Below are 15,239 nucleotides of genomic sequence, written 5' to 3' on the forward strand. Positions count from 1 at the left end.
AGTTGCCAAGAAATTAAATAAACTAGCAACTTTGCTAGTGGTTGCTAGGATCAGTAATGGCTAACTTAACAAAAAATACTTAGTTCCTTTTTAATACTGTTATGCTGAAATTATTTTTCACATAGGTAATTGCAATTTTAATCACCCTCTTTCTGCTTAACACAAACAAGTCAAATATGAGGAATTGTTTGTGTTGCTTCATTGAATCATTGCAGATCAGCTATAGTTCAGCTGCTGCACCATTCAGAAACGTAAGGAAGTACTAACAAACAAACCAAATAGGTTAAATATATATTCTTGCATTGAAACTTTTTTTTTAGATTCCCATTATCGGCAACATGAGCAGAAATGTGCATGTGAGTAACCCAAGGATGTCTTCTTTAATTACAAGGGACTGCTACTACATCGATGGGACACCAAACAGTGTTCAGTTTCAACAGAGTGAATAGTACATACAAGAAACCTTCACAGCAGCTGTCTCCCTGGAACAATCACAACAAATCGTGTCGGTGAGTAGAAACAACAGTTGATGTGCAGGACTGCACATGCGACTTCTGTACACAGTAGAGTGAGCGCACACACACGGGGCAACTGCGCACACATTGCGGAATGACATGATGGCCGTAAAGAGTAGACGTTGACAATGCCGATGAGGCAGACACAGTTTGTAGTTTCTATCCCTCTTGACGATGCTAGAAAAGAATGTTTTCCCAAGAGTTCTGTCACAAGACACGCTCACTGCACAACCACGGGATGCGTAAGATCACGAAGGCGTTCCACATGGGGAACGTCAGAGAGACTCGAGACGTGGAAAACAAACACCACCAAACAGTTTCGACATCACGCAAGTGGCAAACATTCCAGAGAAAGCAAGCATAGTGATTTACATGACTCATTGTCGACCTTTCGTCCTTAGAACTAAAACACCAAATCAAATATATCTTCATTTTGCCATCATCAAGAATCACTCGAGGCATGCTTGCCTGTCTTGTGATGAGGTACAACCGACTCATTCGACGTTTCTTTCTCAAATAATTCTTACCACCTGACTCCACCTGACTCATGCTGACTTCAGCCAGACAGATTGCTTGCGAGACCTTCCTACATTTAATCAGACATCACGCAGGCACACCCAAGAGCCTCAAAACTACGAAAAAATGGTGGACAGATCGGTCTCGTACAATACAGAAAGAATCTTTCATTTACAAAGGTTAGTGCAAACAATAGGCTTCACAAAGTGTCGCATAAGAAACGGCTACCAAAAGGTTTCCTTAGAAGACAAGAAAGAAGTGGCAGCTGCTTTTGAAGTGATGTGGTACACAACCGTTCCGGAACAGACTTGACCCAAAGTGCTGTCATGAACTGTGTGGTTAGTAGTACTTTTATCAGGAATGGTTGGTGATTGTTGCCATTTTCACAAACAATTAACTAGAACACGAAGCAGATTGAAAACCTCCACCTGGGCTCCCCACACGTGTGAAGTTGCCACATGGCAAAGACATTCAAACAAAGCTATGCCGAGGTTGATAAAATTATATCCAGACTACATTGAGCAGTTCATTACCAAATGAACTTACTGAATGGATTGCAGGTACAAAATACTTGATAGTGTGGCCTCCTGAGTATATATTAGACTTTTGTTTTCTGGGAATATATGTCATATGCCAATAGGCTTCAGCTAGTACAAACCCTGAAATATCAGACACTGATGTTGGCAGTAGAGATAATTTTCTTGTGAAACAACCACCTCTGCCTATTTATTATGCGCAGCAGTGTAAAGCTCCTGATATAGTATAATCATTCATAAAAAAGCATCAGCATGTAAGAAAGTTGGGATCAAAAAAGACCAAGGACCATGAAACAGTATTAAACTAACAACACTGACCTGTGAGGCAGAAACATAACCAAAAAGTCACACAAACATTAGCACAAAAAATGTGTTCACTTGTAACTAGGTACAATAATTACCACACTATCTTTTGGCAGCTAATAAAGTTTGCTTTCACGAAAGCATGCTTACCACCAATGGCACATATGATGGAGCATCACTGAAATCATGGCAAATCACTTGTATCGTAACACAATGGTACATATAAAAAATGCATTTTGTCCATGCAAAATTCAATTTGTTCAAATCCCGTATCAACAACCTCATTGAGTATTCACAGCGCAAAAAAATAACAGAAAGGAAAGATTCGACACCAGTATGTCACACTATTGCTAATGAATCATTTCAATGAAAAGCAATGACTGTTCTGAGCCTGTAACATCACACTAAACTGACTTATCATAATACTGACCACACAGTGGAACCCATATACATATAATAAACTCTGGTATATTCTACTAAATATGTCATTGCATGAAGTGAAATTTAAAATACAATTTAGACCCCAGGTACAAGCTTCTTCAAAATGAATTGTAGGAATTTGCTACCTGTTAGTTGAAAATTGCAGGGCATGACAAGTGCTGAGCTCTTGAACATAACAAGAATGAAAGACACAAATACAGTCTGAACTAAATAAATAGATGAAAATATCTTGACTTAATAAATAAGCTGCTAAACAGGACAGCCTTACAAACAAATTGCCACGATTGATAAAAGTAATGCATTGACCAGAGGATGCATTTAGCCTCCGGGATTGCTTTAAAGACATGTTCAAACATCTCGCATTCTGAAGTGCATTCAGACTTTCACTAGCATGGTGATAGAATGGCTGAAAGTGCAGTAACTAGTTAGAGTGCATGAAGGATCCTTAAAAAAAAACAATTGGCTTTGAACAAAGAGTAAGATGCTTCATCGCTTTGGTACTAACTAGCTACCATGAAACAGCACACAAAAAAAAAAATTTATATAAATATAACAAGCAGGAAAGAGCCAAATTTGGGAGTTGACATGTCAAATCAACAACAGGCCTCTGTCAAATTGTGCACACCCCAACTGGGATAAAAAAGAATATAGCGTTAGAGTTTAAAATTAAGGAAAAGAAAAACATTATTAAGAATCTCAAAATAAATATTTCCAGATACACTAATGCGCCACTTCCTTAAAGTGTGAGTTTCGTCTAGACATTCCAGGACAAAACACTCGCATTCTTGTGTTTTGCATAAATTTCCAGATATGAGGAATGCCCGAATGCCATCATTGCACGACAACGTGTTTCTGCGTCATCCTACTCAATAAAAGCTGAGCTCCAGAATTGTGACCTAACACATGAACACAATATATCAACCCAAGCAATGAAAGAGTTCTAACGTATGTCAAAGTGCAAAACAGACTACTCAGCCTTTAGGATTTTGTAGCCTAAACTGAACTGCATTATTGGCAGCCAGAAAAAAAATTCTACTTCAAAGCCCCTGCTCACGCAAAACCTGACATGCACAAAAGAAAATCGGAAAGATAGCGTTAGGGCACTGAAAATGGCTACTGTTGGTGCCAAAATCCCCAGATAATCCTTATAAAAAGATGACGGTAGGCCGTAAACAACCTAAACAAACTTGGCCACGAAAACAATTGTAAACATCATCTCTCTGCCTGAGAGAATATGGCAAGTTACTAGCTAAGCTCAGAACAATCCAGCCCAATGGTGAAACAATAATAAACAATCCAAAGCACCTCTTGCATGAGTAGATAAGCTCGACAGCAAACAAACATTTGTTTTCTGGTCTCACACAAGGATCAGATCTGGTATATGCAATCGGTCCAACACAAACATCTTAACAGAAAAACTGAGGTTCGCACCAAAGTGGATGCAAACAAAAAGATGTCTTCAATAAATAACAAGGAAAGCACCTAAAATCGGGTGTCAATGCTTCTCTGGTATAACCTATACTCCCTGTACATATTGCATCACGTATCCGTCGTAATACGGAATATATGCTCTGCCGCGGGATGGGTGTAAAGTCCACACAGAATTGCATGCTTGTAACCAGCACCCAGCAGGTGCCACTCGGTAAAAAATAGAGAATTAAATGTTTCCTAGAAAATGGAACCTAAGGAGGTAGTAGCTAAGCACCCAAAAGAAAACACGTCACTTCTCATCGGGTACAAGTTAAGCCCAAGTTTAAAACAACAGACTAATCAATAATTAGTACATTTTACCCCCGCCAAAGTGCCCAATACCTGCAGAAGAGCAAATAATGAAACGAGGTGTGCACTAAACTTGAAACCATTTCATCACTCCCGATCTTCCATGCAACCATTATATCAGCAGCCTATATTACTAGCAGTACGTAAAAAATTTAATGCTGCTTTTGCGTGAAAAGTTTCCATTAGAGTGTCATCTGAATTTAAATCAAAAAGGTCCGACGTTTGAATGAAGTGGCGAGTTGCACACTTTGTGCTTCCATTTTAGAGTCGCGTAACCTCGACCAAGCCGATATCTACTGCGCCTCATCAGTACCTATTTTGCTTCATCTTAAAGGACAATGCAAAGGAAAAAAAAAAATGTTTTTTTTAAACAGGCTAGATGGAAAAAGAATATTATGGAACAAATTTACAATGAAGAAAAAAAAATTAGAGCTATATTTACGGCGCAAAACGACTTTGTAGTTGGCACCTGCAGGAGCCGTGCTGGTCACGTGGTAGGCCCGCGCGCCGCCGCGCTGCGTCGCTGCTGCCGCACGCTGAGCGTTGTGCGCCACCGCTTCGACGCGTTTCTCCACGCCGCTGTCATTGCACAAGTTCGTCTGCTTCGAGGCGCCTCCGCCGTCATCTGATCGGCGCACAAGTCTATCACGTCTACTTGCGCTTTTTCAGGAGTTTCCTTTGGGCTCTAAAAGTTACTTATTAATCTTAGTGTTTTGTTATACTTCAAACAAAGATGAATAAGCTACTTTTAGATGCCATAGGAAGCTTCGGAAAGAGCGCAAGCACCATGTAATAAATAAGGGCCAGTCACATGATAAATAACGGCCACTTTTCCGCAGTGCCCGCGGGCACCAACTACAAATTCGTATGGCGCCGTAAATATAGCCCTAAATATTTTTTTTCTTTGTTGTAAAATTGATTTATGACGTCCTTTTTTCATCTAAGCTGTTTAAAAAAAATGTTTTTTTTCCTTTGCATGTGTCCTTCAAGCAGAACTGCAGCGAATGCTAAAAGCCATCTAAGCAAATCCAATGCCTGCAAGGGATTGGATTTGGGTGCAGCGACGTATGGGGCACGTGGTCACGTGATGCGTTCATGGCGGTGGATTGGCTGAGGCGAATTGTAGCATCCGTCGCGGTCCGTCGTAGGGTGAGATGGAGCGTACATATGGTAATCTGATAATGCTTTCCGACAGGAACAAATTTCACCGATTATTACAAAACCAGATGTAAAAATAGTGACCCAAAACATGAGGCGTTAGCGGAGAAAACAAGAAACTCGGTGTCGGCACTTGGAAAAAGCGGGGCTCAGACAAAGTACTTGAGTCCGGTGACGACCATGAACTTCTCTATGAACAGTTCAGAGTCGAGCACGGCAATGTGGGCGGCGCGGCCGATGAGGGAATTGGCAGAGCTTGGCAGGGCGTGGTGGACGTCGTAGCGCACGAGGCTAATGTCCGTCTTGCTGGCCAGCGGCCGCAGAAGATGATGCACCATCTCGCGGTACGCCGCACCTGTTGCCCACCCCCCAAACCAAAAGAATAAATAATCGAGGCTTGGGGCCTGATGACAATGCAAGATACAGAGTAGACCAGATATAGCATATGATGCGGGAGTCGCGAAAATCCGCACTCTAAGCGGTACAGCGTTATAACCAAAACATCAATTTTTCAGGCCAAAATATATGCCATGAGACAACTTACCTTTGTAAAAGAATTTATTTTATGTTAGATGAAAAATAAAGCTTACTTTGAGGAAAGTCTTTATTTTACCAGACTAGTACGCTTCTCTCAAGTGTGTCACACATTTTGAAAGAAATGAGCGACTTCTGCCTGGCGCAGCCTTTAGACGGCGTCGCGGGTTGCGGACGGACGTTGCGAGCGTTCAAGATTGCTAGCCCTAATCACTTTTCTCCGATGATGAAAACGCATAAAAATTTGCATCCTTTATATGGTACGCGCCAGTAATACCTTCAACTTAAGCGCAGGCATGAAATGCTCCAAATAAGAAATCCGGGCGATGTTCGAAAACACAAATGTTTAAAAAGCACCACTGTAGTCGAAGTAAACAAACATGACGACACGGGCGTTTCTGCCGTCTTCAGAGTGCCGCCACGACATCGCTGCACGAGTAGGTGGATCTTCCCTTCTCGTATGTGCTGGGTTATCGTAGCGACACACGACGAAAATTCACAGTCAAGGATAGCGCTTCTACGCAGAACGATGAGCTTCCACCACGCCGTCTACGTCGACGATCACAACTGACGCCATGTTTGCGGATAGAAGAAGCCGGTCCGCCACTGGCATGCAACGCGCGCAAACACTTCTCCTCAACCTGCGATTGGTCTGTCGTTGTGGTTGTTTCCAACGCAGCGGAGGAACGCACGCACGTGAACACGTGCGTGCGTCCCTCCGTTGCTATGGCAACTGAAGCCTCTCTCTTCGCTTCTCCCCGCTTCTTCGAGCAACCTCCTTGCCCTGCAAGTACCGCTTGCGGCTAGCCAGGCCAGCGCCGGTATCTAGTGTCGCACAGGGAAGCGTGCTCGCTGCGCCGGTCGGTTGGCGCAGTTGGCGCGCTGTTCCAGAAACCGCACTATAACTGGTCTTTCCCTTCGCGCGCCTGGATTTTAAGCGGTATGTGATTACATGGAGTTCTATGGGAGGCGAACCGGTGGTTTAAAAAAGCCGCATTATACCCGGTCCTGCACTATAAGCGGTTACGTTGTAAATGGTCTATACTGTATATGTTACCGAGTGTTTCGGCAAAGGATTTAAGGAATCCCTAAAAATAAGGTGGTTGAGAAAAAAATGAAAGCCGTTTACAACTCCCTGTAACGCCGAATTAGAGCGCAGATCTTGAGGAGGAGGAGGGGAAGGTACGGAGAAGAGGCTATGCCCCTCATCCTCTCCTGCTCGCCTCCCACTTAGGGGAAATTTTAACGCTTAATTTAGTGGGAAAATATTTTTGCTAAACTTAGCGGGAAAATTTTTCCGCTAAATTTAGAGGGGAAATTTACCCATAATGCACCCCGCAATTACGGCGATGGCGATGCCGCTCAAGCCAAAAACGGGCGCCTAAGAGCTGCACTCTGAAAAGAATCTTTCTGTGAACAAATTACCAGCCATGGCAAATGCCAAGAATTACAAAAAAAAAAAGAGATATATACTAATAAGCTAAAATAAAGGTTTGCAACCATTGATGTTTTGTGGACCCCTTGGGGATTGGGGGAGATAATGGAGCACCCCGTTCGTGGTGAGGGAAAGGGAAAGGTATAAGTTAATTATGATAATGATTTAATAAATAAATATACCGCAGAATACCGCGCATCCAGCCATTCCACATTAAGCGCCCATTTCCCAATTTGTAAGATCTGAGAAAATACGCACAGTACATTTATATGTAAAATTGATGACCGGACAAGCGCCCACCCCCATTTTTTGCGATTGTCTGAAGGTTGAGTGGGCGCATGACTGGTATTTTACGGTAACTAAGGACTAGCGTGGAGTAGACTACTCTTATTGACATATACACGAGAAAACTCAACTGAAAATTGGAATGTTTCTTCTCAGTCTGAAAAAAGAAAACTTTTATTGCCGGACTTGACTGTTGAGGATGGGCTTCGCGAACCACTAAAATGCTTTCGCAGACTCTTTCGGGTCCACGGACCCCCATTCGAGAACCTCTGCGCTAAAGATTTAACTAAAATTGACTAATAACTAGGGCTGAGCGTCTATTAAAACTTTTAATCCGATTAATCTACCCCTTTTATTCGACTAATCAATCGATTAATCTGTCTCATTCATTTCCATGCATAATACTTTTTAAAGTCAAAATACCATTCTTTTTTTATTTGCCTCTGCTGACTATGTGAGAAAAGGCGCAATATACAATTTCGATTATGAATCAACTTCGATACATAGTTGAGAACCGTTAAAAAGCACTCCCACTCAAGGATTATTACTTCAGCTGCATGATGCAAAGAGGTTTGTTGATGTTCTCCAGCAAGAGCAGCCTCCCAAAGGGGTCATGAAATGATATCAGGTTGGAATGTTTTTGACTTTGCAGAGGCGTACTGGACTTGTCTGGCCCTAGTATACTTGTACAGACTGCCACTGATTAAGAAGCTTCTTAGTTACAGTGAAATTGCGAAGGTAAAAGGAGACTATTTCTTTCAGTCTTGCCTTCGCAAAACTTGATGACATAATTGTGGGATCGAAACCACCCGCCTGACGACAATCGAGCGCGGCTCATAGATTGGACACGAGAACTGCCCGAGAACTCGACTTCAGCTCGTGATAATCAATGTCTCGGCACAGACTCTGGCAGTGGCTCGTGTCCAACCCCTGCGGTGATGAGAATAGTCTCAGCTGCGCTGAACGGACACTCGCACAGCGTTGAAGTGGCCGGGACACGTGTAACCTTCTGTACTTGTCTCGATTCACAAATCTCGCCCTAAGAGTTTACTTTTAAAATTTCACATAAAGTTTGCCCTTCACTATGGTGTACTCGTCCATGTCCGCATGGGGAAAACATTCATTTTTACTTTCTTTTGGTTTCATAAATTTTTATTCATTAACTGGTTAAAAAAGATTATTCGCGATTAAAGCATTCATTGATTAATCAGTAGGTTAATCGATCCATTGCCCACCCCTACTAATAACCTTCTTAATTAGTCAAAATAAACATAGGGTTAAAATGAGAAACTTGGTAAGCATCATAAGAAACCACTAAATAAACTCCTTTTAGAACTACAGTTGAATCTCATTTTTATAAAACCCAATTTTACGAATTTTCCAATTTAACAAACAAATTCGGATTCCCCACACAACCTATGAGCGAGGTCTCCCTCCATGATTTTACGAAGTTCCCGATATAACGAAATAATTAGCGGGTCCCGGTGACTTCATTAAATCGAGGTTCAACGGCATATAAGAAAGACACTGAATTTGGACACGTTTCTAACTTTCGGTTTCTTATTGGAGTGCATTTTCGCGCCAGAGGTACCACTCCCCAATGGCTGAGGCGCGAAGCCACCACCTCACCTCCCTTGTAAAATGGAGGGATGTATAGAAAAAAAGGTGTTGCGCATCTTGGCCACTGGGGAGCAGGACCACTGGCACTAAGACGCGCTCCGACAGGAAACCGAAACTGGAAAAGCGTACGAACTGGGCGTTTCTTCGAAACGCCATAAAATGCTGACCCTGCCTTACACCTTTATTAAATCAGCTGATTTAGCAGTTTACGAAAATGCTTAACAAGATTTTTTTATTGGAATCATACTTGTATTCCCACTAGCTAAAAAGCTAATTAGTAAATTTTAGTCAATCACTGATCTAACTAGTATGGGTTTTTTTCAATTCCCGAGGTCTGCCGTGGCTGCTAGCTTGTTCCCGAAAAAAGTTTTTTTTTTTCTTTTTCTTGACCATCCATTTTTTTTTAGATATTTGAAATGCCTTCGCTGAAACACCCTGTATACAGGTGTGGCCACACAGCATGGTGAACACTGTGATGCGATCGCCCACATAAAGCCCTCTTGGTGCGCGCCCCAATAGCCTATTTCAACGGCATCTCTGCCGGCCGGATGGCGCAGCTAAAAAAAAAAAAGTGCTTTATTGCAATGGCACTTGTGCGCGTGCGCTTTCCGCTCGGTGCACGTGCTCTGACCTTGACGAACACTGGCTTGAAAACCGCGCCAGAGATCTTTCCGCTTCAATGTGTTCATAAAACTATCCTTGCAGTTCCTGGGGCGCAAAGTTAGGTTAAATAATGAAGCTGTGTCTAAGCGACACGTGTAGCGCAACTCCCAAGTTCCACATAATGCAGAGCTCTAAAAAAAAAAAAAAAACTTAAAAAAAAAAAAAAAAAAAAAAAAATGACCACATTTTTACGTGGTGAATGATGTTGATTGGGGCAAAGATCTGGTGGTGCTGATGATACTGATTTTATTGTTCACAGGTAGTGCTGAGTTCCGGGTTGCGTTTCGACTTCATTATTACTGCTTTATGGTTGGTGAAATGCAGAGCCAGTGGTTTTTTCTAGCGGATCAGCTTGGATCCGCTAGAAGCCGTGGGAACGCATTTCCACCGCTTAAGTCAATGGTCCATGTCAGAAAGAAAATGTGTGGTATGGATCGTGGTTATATACGCATTTGAGCATTTGACTGCAGCGCTCTCTCGTCTATAAACGTTGAGCCAATGCATGCAAAGTTTAACGTGATTATATACGGATTTGACCGCAGTGCCCTCTCCTGCATAGACATTGAGCGGCTACATGCAACATTTCAACCATGACATCCCCAGCTCTTGAGTTACTACCACATCTCAGAGCCCCCTACTCGTCCCGCAGTCGTGACCGAGTGGTTAAGGCGATGGACTATAAATCCATTGGGGTCTCCCCGCACAGGTTTGAATCCTGTTGACTACGCAAACATTTTTTTCTTTTTTTAAGAAGACAGATGGGATGGCAATCGATGTGAGCACGGACGCCGGATGAACAAGGCTAGACATTAAGGAGCTATGCCCCTAAAAAAGCATGTCCCCCACAGAGCCGTATATGAGGAGAATTTGGCCAGTCTATGATCTTGCTGCTGTAACGCCCCCCTCCCAAGTGAGCCAATCAGCCTGCGACGCAGAGCAGGGGGCGTGAGCACATGCGCCTGAACTCCTGGCTGATCCCTGCTGAACGGGGAGAGCCGCCATTTTCATTCATTCGCCCGGCGGAATACATGGGATCGACATCCAAATTTCGGTTCTTTACTTTTATTTGGCAGGCACTGGAAAGAAAATGATATAGTGTTATTCCTCGGTGGCTTAAAAAGCTAATGAACGAAGTTTCTCCACATTTGAACGCAAACTTTGATTCAGGCGAAAAAGAAATAAGCCCGTAGCAGATAACGCGTAGCCTCAACAGTGCTCTGCGCAGACATCGTTACGTCAAAACGGCGGTTGTCTCCTCTTTGCTCCCTTCTTGCTCCTTCGGCGCTCTCCTCCCTTTCCTTCACTCTTCCCCTCTCTGGCACCTTCATCGCCACACCCACTGGCCGGACTCTCCCAATATATGGCTCTGGTCCCCCACAGAGAAGCGTGGGAAACCGGGCTTCGTGACAGGAAACTGCTAACCGATTATCGAACAGTCATCTGGCGACCCTGTTTGCAACCAAGGTAAGGAGAGATCTTTATCTGGCAGCTGCGACAAGGACAGTGTCCACACCTACCTATATCCTCTACTATGGGCCTGATCCACAGTGAACAATTTCTTCTGGCAAACTTCTGCCTCGACGCGCACACAATCCGTAAATGCAGCGTCGACTCAAACTGGCAAACACGTGCATTGCGTGTGTCGCGACCAAGTCAACCGCAGTACAGCCAAAGCTACAGGGTAGAGTGTGTATCCCGACCCGTTCAAAAGGAGGGAAAAGGAGGAACGGGAGAGTCCCAGCCCCCCACTCTCGTTCCTCCTTTATCTCCACTTTTTTTTTAATGACTTGGGACAATGCTTTTAAAGAGGTGGGTGCCAGCAGGGGAAGTGCTTCCCCGACTTGATTCCGACGAGACCTGGGCACCGGGCCACGGGCATCACGGGCACCACGGGCACAGTGTGAAGTATCGGAACTGTTACAAAACACGCTGCCGACGCTGTCGCATTCCTCTGCGCGCACAGAGCTCCCGAAGGGGCAATCTCCCCCCTTTTTTGCTCCCTTGATTCGACAGGTCGTAACCGCGTATATTGGCGCTGGGCAACGGGCAGGTGCGTCCGGGCTCGGTGGGCGCGGCATGAGCTCCGCGCTCCTTGTGCATTTATAGCGGCAAAAGACGATATACCTTTTGCAGGTACTGGCTTTTTGCACGCCTCTTCGAAAGGTTGTGCTGGCTTACATACTGCTCTTTCACTGGATCGTCCTTCATAATAAGCATGTCCGCCGTCGATACACTTCGAATGATCCGGTTCAAACTGCATGTGTTGCGACAGAGACCGCGTCTAACTTAGAAAAATGCAATTATTCGTAGAATAACGATTTAGTCATAACGAGGGATTACTGTACACTTCTTTTGTGCGTGCTCCCTTATCCCTGCACTCTGCTAATACGTGTTGTATCACATTGAACCAGTACTGAAGCTTGCTGCAGTCACAATGCATGCAGTACATGTTGTTTCTTACTCTAAGCCGTCCATCAATGCTTTCGGCACACAGGATCACTTCGTCTTTTGGGCTTCCTGATGTAAACTGAACACAAACTTGAGTTTAACTCTTTTGGAATGACCCTCAGCCTTTTTCAAGCCCTCTTTAAGAAGGCAACAAAAAAAACGTGCCCACCTGTTGACGTGTTATCCTTGATCGCAGCCTTGCAAGGCTCTATCCGAGCAGAGTGGATGGGAACGTAGCGGTCCTGGGACGAGCCGAATAAGAGGATGTGCTTGAAGAACTCCAGACCTGGGTGTGAAGGAAACCGGGGAAATCCTCTCTGTATCTGACGTGCCAGAACCAACTCAATCCCACTAACCCTAGGGCGACTGTCGTCACTCTCTGCCTGCCACGGCATCACTGACATTGGCTCAAAGCCCACATAATACCACTGGAAACTCGTTAATTCAAACTCTCTTAGTTCAAGCTCGTGGATAATTCAAACTAACATGCAGGTCCCATCCTATGAGTTTCTAGGAAGGAAACTCCCAGTAATTCAAACTTTGCATTATTCAAACAAAGTTTCGGTCCCCCTCCTGTTCAAATTAACGAGATTCCACTGTACTGTGAGCTTCCACCGTTGCCCGCTCGGCCTGTAGGGTATCTTAGAAAAGCCCATGCTACGTAACACCGTATAAACCGGACTATAGGTCGAAAATGCACTCGAGAAAGTCGACCCTCGTCTTATATACCGGTCAATAGCAGAAAAACAAAACAAGTCTGGCAACTGTGAGTGTCTGACGCCACCATTTTTTTTTTCTTGTGCTACTGTGCTACCTTGCTACTTTCGCTTGTTCATCGCATCGCGATCGTTGTCACTGCTTGCGAATATGAGTATAAGTAGACGGCAGTTTACAATAGCCTCCAAGAGAAAAGCGATCGCATAAGCAGAAACACAGAAAAATCTGGCGGCGCAACGGGAGTTTGGCGTATCAGAGAAGAGCGTACGGTACTGGCGGGGCCAGAAACAAAAACTGTCGGCCTGCAGTAATGCCAAAACAACCTCTTTCCGTGGACAAACTGTGCTGTTCCTTGACTTGGAGGAAGAGATAGGAGAGTTTGTTCGGCAGCTGCGTGCCAGATTGCTACCCCAAGACCATCCGAATCCGAATGCATCCGCATAAAAGTCGTTGAGGTTGCGCATGCTTCCAGAATTTCCAGGGAACAATTCAAGGGGACAGCATTGTGGGTGTGACACTTTATGAAGCGAAAGGGCTTTGCTCTTCGGCGGCATACTTCCATCTGCCAGAAACTGCCCAAAGAATACGAGCAGAAGCTCACTGACTCCCAGCAGTATGTTATTAAACTTCGCCAGAAGCGTCCCTACATGGTGGAAGAAGGTGGAAATGCCAACGAGACACTTGTGTGGTTCGACACATGCCATCCAACTGCACTGTTTCTGAGAAAGGAGTGAAGCAAGTGAAGCTTTTTACAACGAGGGACGAACACTCATGCTTTACGATAATACTCGCATGTACTGCTGACGGTAGAAAGTTGAAGCCCTTTCATCATTTTTAAAAGGAAAACCCGGCCGAAAAAGGACTTCCCGCGCGACGTCATAGTACGAGTGAACGAGAAAGCCTTTATGAATGAATCGTTGATGTTGGAGTGCATCCGACTTGTGTGGCATAGATGTCTTTTGGGAGACCAAGCATGCTGGTCTTCGATTCGTTTAGAGACCATCTGACTGCTCCTGTAAAGCAGGCCTAGTGCGATGGCAGGACAGACTTGGTGGTCATCCCCAGTGGCATGACATCTATGGTACAGCCACTGGACGTTGCACTCAATAAACCATTCGAGGATCGACTGGGGAACTTTAGAACGAGTGGATGATGGGCGATAACCCAAGGACTGCCCCTTCCCACAATCTGTGCTTGGGTGTCATCGGCGTGGAAGTTGCGCCCGGACGAAATGCTGGGCAAGTCATTCCGCAAGTGTAGAATTAGCAACTCGATTGACGGCACACGGCATGACGCGTTCTGGGACGTAGACAGCCACAAGCAGTCGTCATCAGACGAAAGTTCGGAAGAATCTGAGTAACGCTCACGTGCATTTCGTTGCGTGCAAATGCAGAGCAGTCAACAGAGCAGAGGAAATAAATGTGCCGTGACCTCTCGCCGGCTCTATTCCTCGTCATAGTTTTTTCTAGGTAAGATCCTGATTTTTTGCTTGAAAACTTTTTTTAGATTTTTACAATTTGTAAATTGGGGGATAAGGCTACCGTGTCTAAAGAAAAAAAAAAAGAAACACTTTAGGGCTGCATTTTACAGCGAGGCACCCCTTTCAAAAGCCCGGCCTCCAGCGTGCACTTGATGCCTTCTTGCGCGCTTTGGCTGCGCATGCACACGCGAAATGCACAAGGTACCCATTCGTTATCGAAGCTAGGAAGCTTGCACTGGAGGCGGGACAACTGAAGCTGCTCTCTGTCATTCTCATTCTGCCTGCTACTAGAGACTATGATTCGTCCGCACTAATGCTGTCATTCCCATCGTCATCACTGCTTCATTCTCAAAGCACGTCGTCGGCCTCGTCCAGCGAAATCTGGAACTTCGCAAATAACCGCACAAACTGCATCTTACACGTTTGCTCGGTGATCGCGTCGCACGTCACGGGTAGGGATCGATTGCGCATTTCTGCAAAGTACAATGCAAGCCTGACCGCCTGACCTCGAACTCCGGAAGGCATCCAGACCGATCCAGACTTTGGCCCGTGGAAGCCTTTTATAGCTTACAGTCGCAGCTAAGATCCTGCGCCGTTGTAGATGCCACCGAAGCACCACCTGCTCCGACAAGTCCAACTCGCGTCCAGCAGTTCTTGGTTGTATTTGGATAAGAATGGCCGAAACGTGCAGAGAAAACCTCAACTGCCCAGATCAGCGTGTCAATACAGAGAAACGTAGTTGGCACTCCAGCATGATTTTGACCCTCGATCAAACGATGCGCGACCGTGAATCATTCTGCAAAAAAAAA

At 44.7% G+C, this 15,239-nt stretch overlaps 1 protein-coding gene and 1 non-coding gene across 4 annotated transcripts in view; one reads left to right on the forward strand and one right to left on the reverse strand.

Moving 5' to 3' along the window:
* Positions 1-351: 351 nt before the first annotated feature.
* LOC8043443 (protein FAM135A) overlaps positions 352-15,239 on the reverse strand; it is a 73,380-nt gene continuing 58,492 nt past the window's right edge. For all 3 annotated transcript variants that reach the window (XM_029973875.4, XM_029973865.4, XM_042286614.1), the window contains 2 exons: positions 12,403-12,519; positions 352-5,603 (listed from right to left, as the gene is read on the reverse strand). In XM_029973875.4, the coding sequence (XP_029829735.3) occupies positions 5,398-5,603; positions 12,403-12,519 (323 nt within the window). In that variant the 3' untranslated portion in view covers positions 352-5,397. The remainder of the gene's footprint in view (positions 5,604-12,402; positions 12,520-15,239) is intronic.
* Positions 10,431-10,512, forward strand: Trnay-aua. Its single transcript has one exon. It is a non-coding gene; the product is annotated as a tRNA-Tyr (tRNA).

This window comes from Ixodes scapularis, unplaced genomic scaffold, assembly GCF_016920785.2.
Source record: "Ixodes scapularis isolate PalLabHiFi unplaced genomic scaffold, ASM1692078v2 PGA_scaffold8__174_contigs__length_109621045, whole genome shotgun sequence".
Classification (NCBI taxonomy): domain Eukaryota; kingdom Metazoa; phylum Arthropoda; class Arachnida; order Ixodida; family Ixodidae; genus Ixodes; species Ixodes scapularis.